Source organism: Panulirus ornatus, chromosome 17 (genome assembly GCF_036320965.1).
Source record: "Panulirus ornatus isolate Po-2019 chromosome 17, ASM3632096v1, whole genome shotgun sequence".
NCBI classification, from domain to species: Eukaryota; Metazoa; Arthropoda; class Malacostraca; order Decapoda; family Palinuridae; genus Panulirus; species Panulirus ornatus.
Window position 1 is genome coordinate 23203006 of NC_092240.1, and position 16220 is coordinate 23219225.

The 16220-nt window shown below is 42.7% G+C and overlaps 2 protein-coding genes across 2 annotated transcripts; one reads left to right on the forward strand and one right to left on the reverse strand.

Annotated features, from left to right (window-relative positions):
- Positions 1 to 937: 937 nt before the first annotated feature.
- LOC139754626 (peritrophin-44-like) lies at positions 938 to 3683 on the reverse strand. The gene is made up of 2 exons (XM_071672121.1): positions 3606 to 3683; positions 938 to 2160 (listed from the first exon to the last, which is right to left on the reverse strand). The coding sequence occupies exons 1-2, from the start codon at positions 3636 to 3638 to the stop codon at positions 1213 to 1215; spliced, it is 981 nt and encodes a 326-aa protein (XP_071528222.1). The 5' UTR covers positions 3639 to 3683; the 3' UTR covers positions 938 to 1212.
- A 3880-nt stretch (positions 3684 to 7563) lies between these two features.
- On the forward strand, positions 7564 to 8827 carry LOC139754627 (peritrophin-48-like). The gene has a single exon (XM_071672122.1). It carries the CDS (start codon positions 7619 to 7621, stop codon positions 8276 to 8278), a length of 660 nt encoding a protein of 219 aa, XP_071528223.1. The 5' UTR covers positions 7564 to 7618; the 3' UTR covers positions 8279 to 8827.
- Positions 8828 to 16220: the final 7393 nt, after the last annotated feature.

Below are 16220 nucleotides of genomic sequence, written 5' to 3' on the forward strand. Positions count from 1 at the left end.
TTTGGATTTTTGTCCCTGACTGGAGCCTGCAACGTAAAAAAAAAAAAAAAAAGGAAAAAAAAAAACTGCCGCATGTTTCCGTCCTGTAATGATTGCTCCTCTCGATCTATGTAAATAAATAACTGCAAGGATTGTACTCATATTACAGATAATGGGACACAGTAAAAGGCCTTGATACAAATATAATCTACATCAAGAAACAAAAGGTGTGGGGAAACTATTTGTGAAAAGGTCTTGGGAGTCGATATCGTACGCCACTTGTCGCCAAAGTCCCACCATAGGGGATATACTGCCACCTACCAAACATTAGATCTGCATTCAAGTACCTGGGCAGGGAGAGAGTCGGCAAATTTCTGTACGTTAGGCTACAACTTGACTGTGCTTACCACATTTGGTTGTCATACTTGAAGAGGCACAGACAACTGACAAACACCAAGAGGAGAACGTAGATTGTCACACAGTAAAAAGAACGGACTTACAGTGAGGTTAGAGACCATTATCATTATTGTAATTATTAGTATCATTATCATCATCAGTATTATCATTACCTACCGTCTTCAGTCTCCACTCAGGAGCTGTGCGGTTCTCTCTCCTTCCGTCATTTCAAACTACTTGTTCATTTGTACACATGACCCGGGCGGGCCACCCTACATAACCCGGGTCGGGCCAGCCTACATAACTCGAGGCGGGCCACCCTACATAACCCGAGGCGGGCCACCCTACATGACCAGTGGCGGGCCACCCTACTTAACTCGAGGTGGGCCACCCTACATAACCTGGGGCGGGCCACCCTACATATCTGGGGCGGGCCACCCTACATAACCTGGGGCGGGCCACCCTACATGACTTGGGGCGGGCCACCCTACATGACCTGGGGCGGGCCACCCTACATGACCCGGGGCGGGCCACCCTACATGATGGTAAGTAAAACAACATCCTGCTACATTATCTTTACAGTTATCATCAGTCACCAGAACATGAGTCTCTACTCACACACACAAGAAAAATTCTCATCTTTCTCGAAGGTAACACGACTTAAGCTTTACCAACTCCAGGCTTTTATCGACCCTGTGTCAAAAAACCTTTTCCCCTCCAACCAGCTCTGGGGCCACCATCTTCCCTGTTGTGTAGATGTTAGCAAAAATATTAGGCAAGACGTGACTCTTGGTAAGTTACGTGATGTAGATAATATAACGCATGACTGAAGTCTCCTCACAAGAGGTCATGGTAACTGTGGTGAGTGCTGGGGTATGGACACTCCTCAGGCGACACACACAAGACTAAGTCTGGATGGATCACTTCCTGATGACTGCATATCTCTGCCTCGACGTACTCGCCAATATCACTCAACACACACACATAATAGTGAGGGTCGCATCTGTTCAGACACTTGGGGAAGTAACCAATTTCCTGACACTTAAATGTCTCGTAGCACAAGGCCCCCCCGGATGTGGGCGTGGTTGTGGTCGTGGTTGTGGGTGTGGTTGTGGACGTGTTTGGAGGCTTGGTTATAGTTGTAGGTTTAGGAGTTGGGGTATATATGCCTGTACTTCCCGTTCCACAAGGTTCCTCACATGGTGCATTTTCCTTACATATCCCTTCCTTCCCGTCAAAGTTACCCGTAGCACAGTGATATAAGCTGGAGTCGTCAGGGATGCCTTCCACGCCACAAAAGTAGAAGTTGGTGCAGTTGGCAGGGTCGGGAATCTGTGTGTAGGCCTGCGAGCAGAAGGGCGTGCACAGGTCACAACACTCCGCCTCGCTCGCCGTGCAAGTGTCTCCATTGAAGAATGGGGTATCGTCGTTACACGTTTGAGCAATGGTGTCCTTCCCTGGGATACATATGTAATATTTGTTGCAACTGCTGGGGTCTGCGATGAGAGAGGGGCCCATGGAATCAGCTGGACAAGTAAGTAAGCATGAAGGCGAACATACATGGCAAGTGACATTTCCTGCTTCCGGTTTACACTGACGATCATCTCCATCAAACAACATCCCATCTTCACATTCTTCGGTGAAATCGGAGACATGGCCGCCCTGTAGGCACACGTAATATCGTTGGCAGTTGGTCGGATCAGCTACAAATGTTCCTGGTTCGTCGTTCTCCTGGCAGGTCGGTGTACAACTGACCTCCAAGGAAACAGCCCGTCCCCACACAGCCTACGAGCAGGACACACTCTGGTTAGCTTCTCCCACCATACATGAAACATCTTGGATCTCCTCTGTTTGGTACATGTATTGTATGACTTTTACTGACATTCTGGTGTTTTAGCTTTAAACAGACATACCAGAGCAACAAGTTACAAGAAGTGATAAGTCATTTCAGTGAAAAAAATGGTTTGACATTATATATATATATATATATATATATATATATATATATATATATATATATATATATATATATATATATATATATATGTGTGTGTGTGTGTGTGTGTGTGTATGTGTGTGTGTGTGTGTGTGTGTGTGTGTGTGTGTGTGTGTGTGTGTGTGTGTGTTGACTAATCTATCATTTCATCCATAATTAACCAAGGAATAATTCTTATAAAAGACGTCCTGGGCCGTATGCAGAAAACTTCTTAGAATGCTTAAGTATGCTTAACCCTAAAGAATTTTACTTAACTTTAAGAATTTTGCTAAGCATGTTTCTGAAGGCTGGCCTCCGCTTAAGTGTTTGCTTAGCAGAAGACAAATTTTGACCCAAACGGCATTTCATACTTAAATATTATGCTTCAGTTTTGCTAAGCATCGTGCTTAGTCCTTTTCTGTGTGGCACTTAGGTCACTTGCTCAGCTAAGTATAAAAATAAGCAGAAATCTAAGAATTTTTCTGTATACGGCCCCTGGCGTTACCCAGGACCTCTTTCTTAAAGGCTCCTGCAGACCAGGGCACTTTTTTTTTTCACTTTCTCCAATATTCGTAAACACTTTGCCTTGTTTTCTTTTCCTTTTCATGATCCTCTTTGTATTTCAAAAGGCTCGGCCTTGATGTGTATGGGAAAATGTGACTTAAATATTCACGCACAAAACTGACCCGTAGCATGATGGTCTGATCGTAAATATTAATGTAAAGTTCCACCATTGAAATGCAAGTGTGCTTACAAGGGATACACTTAGCCTTATGAATACAGAAATGATGGCGCATTATCGGAAATGGAACATGTAATGCATGGTCAAGTAGAGCATGAACTGCTGAGAACAAAGTAAGCATTCTTTTTAGTCCAGAAAATAAAGTTTGTGGATAAATACTACAACTATTATCTTATTCATATCGGGGAAGGCACGTCACCATCGTAATTCCAACTGGTAAGAAAAACTAAAACGATATCCTGAATCCTTTTCTTGATCTGAATGGATTTTATGGAGACTTAAGATATTATCGAAACGTTATTTGCACAGTTATAATCTAATCTAGACTTGACCGATGTAGGAATCCACTAAAAATATCTACAAAAGCAAATTCAAACTTAGAGAGATATTATCAGTCACTGAACACCGATTGAACAAAGATAAAAAAAAATCTAGAGGAAGTCAGAGTGACGTGTTGGTGGGGAGGCACGTCCGCCACCGTCACAGTTTAAGTACAACGCACTGTCGGCTCACCATGGTAAGGCTCACGAAGAAGACTAGCAACATTGTCTGTGCCAACGAGGTACTGATGGCCACGACTCTCAGGGTCTCCTTAATATGACTGATAAGATGTTTGTGGTTAACTGCAAAAGAAGCCACTGTGTCCAGTCACACCAGAATAGAAAAAAAAAATATATTTTTACCCTGGCCATTGTTGAACGAAAGCTGGTGAAATTGATGGTTTTTCGCATGGTAGATGTTATATTAATAATGTTTTGATCTTGTCTCTTGATGCCTTTAATGCTTCCTTATACTGTGAATTATCTACTTTTGTGTGATGCAACCTAGCACTATAGCTCAGGATGTTGTTCTGCCTTTATCTCTAGCCTCACCTGACTGTTTCCCATTGAAAGGCAGATGATTTATGTTCTGAAATAATATATATATATATATATATATATATATATATATATATATATATATATATATATATATATATATTGAAATGGTTTGGTCACATGGAGAGAATGAGTGAGGAAAGATTGACCGAGAGGATCTATGTGTCAGAGGTGGAGAGAACGAGAAGTGGGAGACCAAATTGGAGGTGGAAAGATGGAGTGAAAAAGATTTTAAGTGATCGGAGCCTGAACATGCAGGAGGGTGAAAGGCGTGCAAGGAATAGAGTGAATTGGAACGATGTGGTATACCGGGATCGACATGCTGTCAATGGATTGAACCAGGGCATGTGAAGCGTCTGGGGTAAACCATGGAAAGTTCTGTGGGGCCTGGATGTGGAAAGGGAGCTGTGGTTTCGGTGCATTATACATGACAGATAGAGACTGAGTGTGAACGAATGTGGCCTTTGTTGTCTTTTCCTAGTGCTACCTCGCGTACATGCGGAGGAGGGGGTTTTTTCATGTGTGGCGGGGTGGTGACGGGAATGAATAAGGGCAGACTATGAATTATGTACATGTGTATATATGTATATGTCTGTGTGTGTGTGTGTGTGTGTATATATATATATATATATATATATATATATATATATATATATATATATATATATATATATATATATATATATATATATATATATATATATATTTGTGTGTGTGTGTGTGTAATTACCTCTTTGAACTAACTGTACTGTACATGAAGGAAGTTTTACATTCAAACATCCTCTACTATAAAACCTTCTTAAATTCTTGTATGCTGTATGCGTCATCAGCCATTCTGTTCCACTCATCCACCGCTCTTATGCTACAAGAGTACATCTTTACATATTTACATCTGTACATCTTTTCTAACAAGATTCTGGCTTAATTCCACGTTATTTGCTCTGGTTGCTCTAATCCTACACCTTTCGAGGAACTGTTCACTGTACACGTCCACTTAAACGTTGTCGATCGAGTCACTCCTCGTCCTTCTTTTCCAAGTTGAGCAAATTTAAAGCCTCCAACCTTTCCTCTGTTACTCAGTTGTCTTACTCAGATACCATCTTTGTTTTCCTACTCTGAACCTTCTGTATAAGCTGTACGTAAGCGCTTGTTTAGGTTTGGTGACCAAGCATGAGAAACATATTCTAGTTTGGCCTTATGTAGGATACGAACAGCTTGCTAAAAATTAACTTATCTAAATACCATAAAACTATTCTGATATTTGCCGCCAGACAGTTTGTCTTCTTAACTAACTGCTCTCTTAATGTGAGACTCTGACGACGGGTTGAGGATGACGTCGACTCCCAAGTCCCTCACACACATATTCCTGAAACTTATCTCTAGGAAGATAACAGAAATATTTCAAATGTTTATCACTTCACGTTTGCTCGGTTGATTTTTCATCACCCAAGTATCAAACTAACCTGAAGAGTCTGTTTCGGCTCCCTTTGTAAGTTTGATGCAATCCTCCTCATTATTCACAGTCCTCATGACCTTTGTATCGTCTGCAAACACGATTAGGTAGGAGTCCATACCTTCAGGCAAGTCATCTTCACAGATCAAGAGGAGGGATAGTCCTAGAACAGAACCCAGTGGTATTCCGCTGGCTACCTTGACCCATTTAGAGAAGTTTCTCTGACAAGCGTCCTCTATTACCTCCCACAGACATAACTTTCTGTCCAACGATGGAGTTATACACACCCCTCATTCCTGCCTCGTGATGCAGCTTCTTAATCAGCCTCTCATGCCATACATTGTCAAGTTCTTTCTGACGGTCTGACAGCAAACAATCCATCTAACCTTTCCTTTCGTCTAGGAATGAGCTCAGTGTGTGTGTGCCACCAGACTCCATGTGCTTGAGGTTACACTTTGAGTTAATATTCATCTTCTGCGGGGCTGCATCATCGTCAGTTGACGAAACAGAGTAGTCTCGTCAAAGAACTCTCTTCCAAGGAGTCCATACCTTCAGGCAAGTCATCTTCACAGATCAAGAGGAGGGATAGTCCTAGAACAGAACCCAGTGGTATTCCGCTGGCTACCTTGACCCATTTAGAGAAGTTTCTCTGACAAGCGTCCTCTATTCCCTCCCACAGACATAACTTTCTGTCCAACGATGGAGTTATACACACCCCTCATTCCTGCCTCGTGATGCAGCTTCTTAATCAGCCTCTCATGCCATACATTGTCAAGTTCTTTCTGACGGTCTGACAGCAAACAATCCATCTAACCTTTCCTTTCGTCTAGGAATGAGCTCAGTGTGTGTGTGTGCCACCAGACTCCATGTGCTTGAGGTTACACTTTGAGTTAATATTCATCTTCTGCGGGGCTGCATCATCGTCAGTTGACGAAATAGAGTAGTCTCGTCAAAGAACTCTCTTCCAAGGAGTCCATACCTTCAGGCAAGTCATCTTCACAGATCAAGAGGAGGGATAGTCCTAGAACAGAACCCAGTGGTATTCCGCTGGCTACCTTGACCCATTTAGAGAAGTTTCTCTGACAAGCGTCCTCTATTCCCTCCCACAGACATAACTTTCTGTCCAACGATGGAGTTATACACACCCCTCATTCCTGCCTCGTGATGCAGCTTCTTAATCAGCCTCTCATGCCATACATTGTCAAGTTCTTTCTGACGGTCTGACAGCAAACAATCCATCTAACCTTTCCTTTCGTCTAGGAATGAGCTCAGTGTGTGTGTGTGCCACCAGACTCCATGTGCTTGAGGTTACACTTTGAGTTAATATTCATCTTCTGCGGGGCTGCATCATCGTCAGTTGACGAAATAGAGTAGTCTCGTCAAAGAACTCTCTTCCAAGGAGTCCATCCTTTTCCCTTTACGCAACTGACACACAACTAGAACTTGTACACCAAATGTTACAAGCAGGAAAATCAGTCTTCGGAGAAAGTTATTGTTCTTTGATGATGTCTTGTTATAAGTCTTCACATCAGGCCAACATACTGTATCATTACAATATAGCTTACATGACAACCTACATTTGGAAAAGGTAAAGTTTTCCTCGTTTTTTTTTTCCATATACATTTCTTTTCCATACATAACCTCCAGTTCCCGCGTGAGTGAGGAAGCATCAAGAATATCAGATGTTAGAGCCCAGCTGCGTCCAGGCCGCACCACCATTACAGTTACAAAAACAGTTTTTCAAAACAAAATTGGTCATCCAAAGTGACCGCGATGACTTCCCTTACATGTTAAAGTCACGCCATAGAAAACCTCCAGTATGACAATCATCGAGTTTCTACACTGATAATAATAATAATGCCCAGTTTCTGTCGGCGTGAACAATATCCACCTACGGAGATTTGGGACCACGCATTTTTTTTTTTTTTTTTTTTTTTTTTTTTTTTTTTTTTTTTTCTGGGAGGGGGGGGGGGGGGGGGGGGGGGGGGTGGAGGAGGAGGGTTTTTTTTTTTTTTTTTTCTGGGAGGGGGGGGGGGTTGGGAGGGTTTTTTTTTTTGGGAGGGGGGGTTTTTTGGGGGGGGGGGGAGGGGTGGTTTTTTTGTTGATTTCCCTTTCGCTTGGGCCTATTACCATTTCCTTACAATAAAGCATGTAAAAACTAGTGCATATCTTTCCAGATTATCGGTCCAGCCAGCATGGCTGCTGAAGACGGCTGCGACACTCTTAGCTGTGAAGGTTTAGAGGCTGGCGATCAGATTCCTGATCCTTACAACTGTAACAGTTATTACGTGTGTCTCTCAAACTGCCACGTAACTGATGTACCCCTGGACTGTGATGAAGGCTTGATATTTGATAGTGTTAGTAAAGAATGCAAGGAACCTAACGAAGCTAATTGCACCTTGTGCCCCCCTAAATGTGCCTCTTTTTCATGCGGAGGGAACGGCACTTATTTAGCAGCTAATCCTGAAAACTGCACTCACTACCAAATATGTGGATTAGGCTCAGAACCAATTTCTGTGGAGTGTCCCAGTGGTGAATATTTTGATGGGGTAGCATGCCAGCCCGACCCAAACAAGTGTTGTGACATATGCATCGTCTTCTGTGAGTTTGCGTTCACTGAGGTCGCAGACCCAACTGATTGCCACAGGTTTTATTATTGTCCGAGTGGTCAATATTATCCCGAAGAGGAGGACTTGAAAACTTGTCCAGCCGGAAAAGTTTTTTCTAGCAAACTTGGAATGTGCGCCGAGTCGGAGCCGTGTGTGCAGCCATGCGCAGGTTCTCGCAGGAAAACCAAACCACCCAAGCCAAGCTTTACTACCTGTGATAAGAATGCAGCACCTCCAGCATTTTGAATAGAAAGACAAAAATATGCTCTTGAAAATTTCAAAGAAGGCCTAGCTCATATCTACTTATATCTTGGATTTTGACTGATAGACTGAATTATATTGTAGAGAAATTCCCACAAGTTACTCAGCAAGTAAACCAATAGAGTTTGAGTTATATGTTTACTGTACATTTGTCTTTAATTGCATTTAGTGTTTGCTGTCTAAAACTGTAATTCCATTTAGTGTTTGCTGTATAACTCCCTGCACTACGAAATGTAATAATGATAATAATGTTTATCTTTCATAAAATCTACATTGTTAAAACGATCTCTGCATTTGTAAAGGCAATACAAATGCTATTGTTTACAAATGATGATATTTACATTATTGCTTCTTGTGTTAATAGTGTTAGGCTTAATCAGTTGTCTTTTTCGTCAGACTCAATAAATTACACATAAGTGAACAAATTAATAAGAAATTCTCTGGGAATAACTCATGTTAAATTTACAGGCCATTATGCTTCAACTGCATAAGCCACCATGTTGATATTGAAATAAACTTTTTAATGAAACAGTTCAGCTGTTTCTCATTTCTATAATCTAAATATTACACCATAGGTTACGGCTCTGGAAAAGTTTGAGATGATTAAATATTGCGGGCAACTGTGTCTGTTCTCGAGATCCCGTGACTAACGCGTGGGGAAATTTATGTCCTCATAACCATACATGTCTATTTATTTATTTATTTATTTATTTATTTATTTATTTTGCTTTGTCGCTGTCTCCCGCGTTAGCGAGGTAGCGCAAGGAAGCAGACGAAAGAACGGCCCAACCCACCCACATACACATGTATATACATACAAGTCCACACACGCAAATATACATACCTGTACATCTCAATGTATACATATATATACACACAGACATATACATATATACACATGTAAATAATTCATACTGTCTGCCTTTATTCATCTCCATCGCCACCTCGCCACACATGGAATAACAACCCTCTCCCCCTTCATGTGTGCGAGGTAGCGCTAGGAAAAGACAACAAAGGCCCCATTCGTTCACACTCAGTCTCTAGCTGTCATGTAATAATGCATCGAAACCACAGCTCCCTTTCCACATCCAGGCCCCACAGAACTTTCCATGGTTTACCCCAGACGCTTCACATGCCCTGGTTCAATCCATTGACAGCACGTCGACCCCGGTATACCACATCGTTCCTATTCACTCTATTCCTTGCACGCCTTTCACCCTCCTGCATGTTTAGGCCCCGATCACTCAAAATCTTTTTCACTCCATTCTTCCACCTCCAATTTGGCCTCCCACTTCTCGTTCTCTCCACCTCTGAGACATATATCCTCTTTGTCAATCTTTCCTTACTCATTCTCTCCATGTGATCAAACCATTTCAAAACACCCCCCTCTGCTCTCTCAACCATACTCTTTTTATTACCACACATCTCACGGCTACCACACATCAACTGAAAGTTGATGGAGAGAGATGGGTGATTATTGGTGCACATGCACCTGGGCATGAGAAGAAAGATCATGAGAGGCAAGTGTTTTGGGAGCAGCTGAATGAGTGTGTTAGTGGTTTTGATGCACGAGACCGGGTTATAGTGATGGGTGATTTGAATGCAAAGGTGAGTAATGTGGCAGTTGAGGGAATAATTGGTATACATGGGGTGTTCAGTGTTGTAAATGGAAATAGTGAAGAGCTTGTAGATTTATGTGCTGAAAAAGGACTGATGATTGGGAATACCTGGTTTAAAAAGCGAGATATACATAAGTATACTTAAGTAAGTAGGAGAGATGGCCAGAGAGCGTTATTGGATTACGTGTTAATTGACAGGCGTGCGAAAGAGAGACTTTTGGATGTTAATGTGCTGAGAGGTGCAACTGGAGGGATGTCTGATCATTATCTTGTGGAGGCTAAGGTGAAGATTTGTATGGGTTTTCAGAAAAGAAGAGTGAATGTTGGGGTGAAGAGGGTGGTGAGAGTAAGTGAGCTTGGGAAGGAGACTTGTGTGAGGAAGTACCAGGAGAGACTGAGTACAGAATGGAAAAAGGTGAGAACAATGGAAGTAAGAGGAGTGGGGGAGGAATGGGATGTATTTAGGGAATCAGTGATGGATTGCGCAAAAGATGCTTGTGGCATGAGAAGAGTGGGAGGTGGGTTGATTAGAAAGGGTAGTGAGTGGTGGGATGAAGAAGTAAGAGTATTAGTGAAAGAGAAGAGAGAGGCATTTGGACAATTTTTGCAGGGAAAAAATGAAATTGAGTGGGAGATGTATAAAAGAAAGAGACAGGAGGTCAAGAGAAAGGTGCAAGAGGTGAAAAAAAGGGGCAAATGAGAGTTGGGGTGAGAGAGTATCATTAAATCTTAGGGAGAATAAAAAGATGTTCTGGAAGGAGGTAAATAAAGTGCGTAAGACAAGGGAGCAAATGGGAACTTCAGTGAAGGGCGCAAATGGGGAGGTGATAACAAGTAGTGGTGATGTGAGAAGGAGATGGAGTATTTTGAAGGTTTGTTGAATGTGTTTGATGATAGAGTGGCAGATATAGGGTGTTTTGGTTGAGGTGGTGTGCAAAGTGAAAGGGTTAGGGAAAATGATTTGGTAAACAGAGAAGAGGTAGTAAAAGCTTTGCGGAAGATGAAAGCCGGCAAGGCAGCAGGTTTGGATGGTATTGCAGTGGAATTTATTAAAAAAAGGGGGTGACTGTATTGTTGACTGGTTGGTAAGGTTATTTAATGTATGTATGACTCATGGTGAGGTGCCTGAGGATTGGCGGAATGTGTGCATAGTGCCATTGTACAAAGGCAAAGGGGATAAGAGTGAGTGCTCAAATTACAGAGGTATAAGTTTGTTGAGTATTCCTGGTAAATTATATGGGAGGATATTGATTGAGAGGGTGAAGGCATGTACAGAGCATCAGATTGGGGAAGAGCAGTGTGGTTTCAGAAGTGGTAGAGGATGTGTGGATCAGGTGTTTGCTTTGAAGAATGTATGTGAGAAATACTTAGAAAAGCATATGGATTTGTATGTAGCATTTATGGATCTGGAGAAGGCATATGATAGAGTTGATAGAGATGCTCTGTGGAAGGTATTAAGAATATATGGTGTGGGAGGCAAGTTGTTAGAAGCAGTGAAAAGTTTTTATCGAGGATGTAAGGCATGTGTACGTGTAGGAAGAGAGGAAAGTGATTGGTTCTCAGTGAATGTAGGTTTGCGGCAGGGGTGTGTGATGTCTCCATGGTTGTTTAATTTGTTTATGGATGGGGTTGTTAGGGAGGTGAATGCAAGAGTTTTGGAAAGAGGGGCAAGTATGAAGTCTGTTGGGGATGAGAGAGCTTGGGAAGTGAGTCAGTTGTTGTTCGCTGATGATACAGCGCTGGTGGCTGATTTATGTGAGAAACTGCAGAAGCTGGTGACTGAGTTTGGTAAAGTGTGTGAAAGAAGAAAGTTAAGAGTAAATGTGAATAAGAGCAAGGTTATTAGGTACAGTAGGGTTGAGGGTCAAGTCAATTGGGAGGTGAGTTTGAATGGAGAAAAACTGGAGGAAGTAAAGTGTTTTAGATATCTGGGAGTGGATCTGGCAGCGGATGGAACCATGGAAGCGGAAGTGGATCATAGGATGGGGGAGGGGGCGAAAATTCTGGGAGCCTTGAAGAATGTGTGGAAGTCGAGAACATTATCTCGGAAAGCAAAAATGGGTATGTTTGAAGGAATAGTGGTTCCAACAATGTTGTATGGTTGTGAGGCGTGGGCTATGGATAGAGTGGTGCGCAGGAGGATGGATGTGCTGGAAATGAGATGTTTGAGGACAATGTGTGGTGTGAGGTGGTTTGATCGAGTAAGTAACGTAAGGGTAAGAGAGATGTGTGGAAATAAAAAGAGCGTGGTTGAGAGAGCAGAAGAGGGGGTTTTGAAATGGTTCGGGCACATGGAGAGAATGAGTGAGGAAAGATTGACCAAGAGAATATATGTGTCGGAGGTGGAGGGAACGAGGAGAAGAGGGAGACCAAATTGGAGGTGGAAAGATGGAGTGAAAAAGATTTTGTGTGATCGGGGCCTGAACATGCAGGAGGGTGAAAGGAGGGCAAGGAATAGAGTGAATTGGAGCGATGTGGTATACCGGGGTTGACGTGCTGTCAGTGGATTGAATCAAGGCATGTGAAGCGTCTGGGGTAAACCATGGAAAGCTGTGTAGGTATGTATATTTGCGTGTGTGGACGTATGTATATACATGTGTATGGGGGTGGGTTGGGCCATTTCTTTCATCTGTTTCCTTGCGCTACCTCGCAAACGCGGGAGACAGCGACAAAGCAAAAAAAAAAAAAAAAAATCTCACGCTATTATTACTTACTCGATCAAACCACCTCACACCACATACTGTTCTGAAACATCTCATTTCCAGACCATCCACCCTCCTGCGCACAACGCTATCACTAGCCCACGCCTTGCAACCATGTAACATTGTTGGAACCACTATTACTTCAAACATACCCATTTTTGCTTTACGAGATAATGTTCTTGACTTCCACACATTCTTCAAGACTCCCAGGATTTTCGCCCCCTCCCCTCACCCTATGATTCACTTCCACTTCCATGGTTCCATCTGCTGCCAAATCCACTCCCAGATATCTAAAACACTTCACTTCCTCCAGTTTTTCTCCATTCAAACTTACCTCCCAATTGACTTGACCCTCAACCCTACTGTACCTAATAACCTTGCTCTTATTCACATTTACTCTCAACTTTCTTCTTTCACACACTTTACCAAACTCAGTCACCAGCTTCTGCAGTTTCTCACATGAATCAGCCACCAGCGCTGTATCATCAGCGAACAACAACTGACTCACCTCCCAAGCTCTCTCATCCACAACAGACTGCATGCTTGCCCCTCTTTCCAAAACTCTTGCATTCACCTCCCTAACGACCCCATCCATAAACAAATTAAACAACCACGGAGACATCACACACCCCTGCCATGAACCTACATTCACTGAGAACCAATCACTTTCCTCTCTTCCTACACGTACACATGACTTACATTCTCGATAAAAACTTTTCACTGCTTCTAACAACTTGCCTCCCACACCATATATTCTTAGAACCTTCCACAGAGCATCTCTATCAACTCTGTCATGTGCCTTCTCCAGATCCATAAATACTACATACAAATCCATTTGCTTTTCTAAGTATTTCTCACATACATTCTTCAAAGCAAACACCTGATCTACACATCCTCTACCACTTCTGAAACCACACTGCTCTTCCCAAATCTGATGCTCTGTACATGCCTTCACCCTCTCAATCAATACCCTCCCATATAATTTACCAGGAATACTCAACAAACTTATACCTCTGTAATTTGAGCACTCACTCTTATCCCCTTTGCCTTTGTACAATGGCACTATGCACGCATTCCGCCAATCCTCAGGCACCTTACCATGAGTCATACATACATTAAATAACCTTACCAACCAGTCAACAATACAGTCACCCCCTTTTTTAATAAATTCCACTGCAATACCATCCAAACCTGCTGCCTTGCCGGCATATATATATATATATATATATATATTTATTTATTATTTTATATATTTTGCTTTGTCGCTGTCTCCCGCGTTAGCGAAGTAGCGCAAGGAAACAGACGAAAGAATGGCCCAACCCGCCCACATACACATGTATATACATACACGTCCACACACGCAAATATACATACCTATACATCTCAATGTACACATATATATACACACACAGACATATACATACATACACATGTACATAATTCAACTGTCTGCCTTTATTTGTTCCCATCGCCACCCGCCACACATGGAATAACAACCCCCTCCCCCCTCATGTGTGCGAGGTAGCGCTAGGAAAAGACAACAAAGACCCCATTCGTTCACACTCAGTCTCTAGCTGTCATGTAATAATGCACCGAAACCACAGCTCCATTTCCACATCCAGGCCCCACACAACTTTCCATGGTTTACCCCAGACGCTTCACATGCCCTGGTTCAATCCATTGACAGCACGTCGATCCCGGTATACCACATCGTTCCAATTCACTCTATTCCTTGCACGCCTTTCACCCTCCTGCATGTTCAGGCCCCGATAACTCAAAATCTTTTTCACTCCATCTTTCCACCTCCAATTTGGTCTCCCACTTCTTGTTCCCTCCACCTCTGACACATATATCCTCTTGGTCAATCTTTCCTCACTCATTCTCTCCATGTGACCAAACCATATAAAAACACCCTCTTCTGCTCTCTCAACCACACTCTTATTATTTCCACACATCTCTCTTACCCTTACATTACTTACTCGATCAAACCACCTCACACCACATATTGTCCTCAAACATCTCATTTCCAGCACATCTACCCTCATGCGCACAACTCTATCCATAGCCCATGCCTCGCAACCATACAACATTGTTGGAACCACTATTCCTTCAAACATACCCATTTTTGCTTTCCGAGATAATGTTCTCGACTTCCAAACATTCTTCAAGGCTCCCAGAATTTTCGCCCCCTCCCCCATCCTATGATTCACTTCCGCTTCCATGGTTCCATCCGCTGCCAGATCAACTCCCAGATATCTAAAACACTTTACTTCCTCCAGTTTTTCCCCATTCAAACTTACCTCCCAATTGACTTGACCCTCAACCCTACTGTACCTAATAACCTTGCTCTTATTCACATTTACTCTTAACTTTCTTCTTTCACACACTTTACCAAACTCAGTCACCAGCTTCTGCAGTTTCTTACATGAATCAGCCACCAGCGCTGTATCATCTGCGAACAACAACTGACTCACTTCCCAAGCCCTCTCATCCACAACAGACTGCATACTTGCCCCTCTTTCCAAAACTCTTGCATTCACCTCTCTAACAACCCCATCCATAAACAAATTAAACAACCATGGAGACATCACACACCCCTGCCACAAACCTGCATTCACTGAGAACCAATCACTTTCCTCTCTTCCTACACGTACACATGCCTTACATCCTTGATAAAAACTTTTCACTGCTTCTAACAACTTGCCTCCCACACCATATATTCTTAAAACCTTCTACAGAGCATCTCTATCAACTCTATCATATGCCTTCTCCAGATCCATAAATCCTACATACAAATCCTTTATCGGATAGGGGAGAAAGAATACTTCCCACGCATTCCTCACGTGTCGTAGAAGGCGACTAAAGGGGACGGGAGCGGGGGGCCAGAAACCCTCCCCTCCTTGTATTTTAACTTTCTAAAAGGTGAAACAGAAGAAGGAGTCACGCGAGGAGTGTTCATCCTCCTCGAAGGCTCAGACTGGGGTGCCTAAATGTGTGTGGATGTAACCAAGATGAGAAAAAAGAAGAGATAGGTAGTATTTTTGAGGAAAGGAACCTGGATGTTTTGGCTCAGAGTGAAACAAAGCTCAAGGGTAAAGGGGAAGAGTGGTTTGGGAATGTCTTGGGAGTACAGTCAGGGGTTAGTGAGAGGACAAGAGCAAGGGAAGGAGTAGCACTACTCCTGAATCAGGAGTTGTGGGAGCATGTGATAGAGTGTAAGAAAGTAAATTCTAGATTGATATGGGTAAAACTGAAAGTTGATGGAGAGAGATGGGTGATTATTGGTGCATATGCACCTGGGCATGAGAAGAAAGATCATGAGAGGCAAGTGTTTTGGGAGCAGCTGAATGAGTGTGTTAGTGGTTTTGATGCACGAGACCGGGTTATAGTGATGGGTGATTTGAATGCAAAGGTGAGTAATGTGGCAGTTGAGGGAATAATTGGTATACATGGGGTGTTCAGTGTTGTAAATGGAAATAGTGAAGAGCTTGTAGATTTATGTGCTGAAAAAGGACTGATGATTGGGAATACCTGGTTTAAAAAGCGAGATATACATAAGTATACTTAAAGTAAGTAGGAGAGATGGTCAGAGAGCGTTATTGGATT

Bases quoted from the DNA above. Each gene is read 5' to 3' on its own strand.
- LOC139754626 (XM_071672121.1), bottom strand. From the start codon at position 3,638: ATGTTGCTAGTCTTCTTCGTGAGCCTTACCATG. The intron at 2,161-3,605 runs GTGAGCCGACAG...TCCTGCTCGTAG, and splicing joins TCTTCGTGAGCCTTACCATG to GCTGTGTGGGGACGGGCTGT.
- LOC139754627 (XM_071672122.1), top strand. From the start codon at position 7,619: ATGGCTGCTGAAGACGGCTGCGACACTCTTAGCTGTGAAGGTTTAGAG.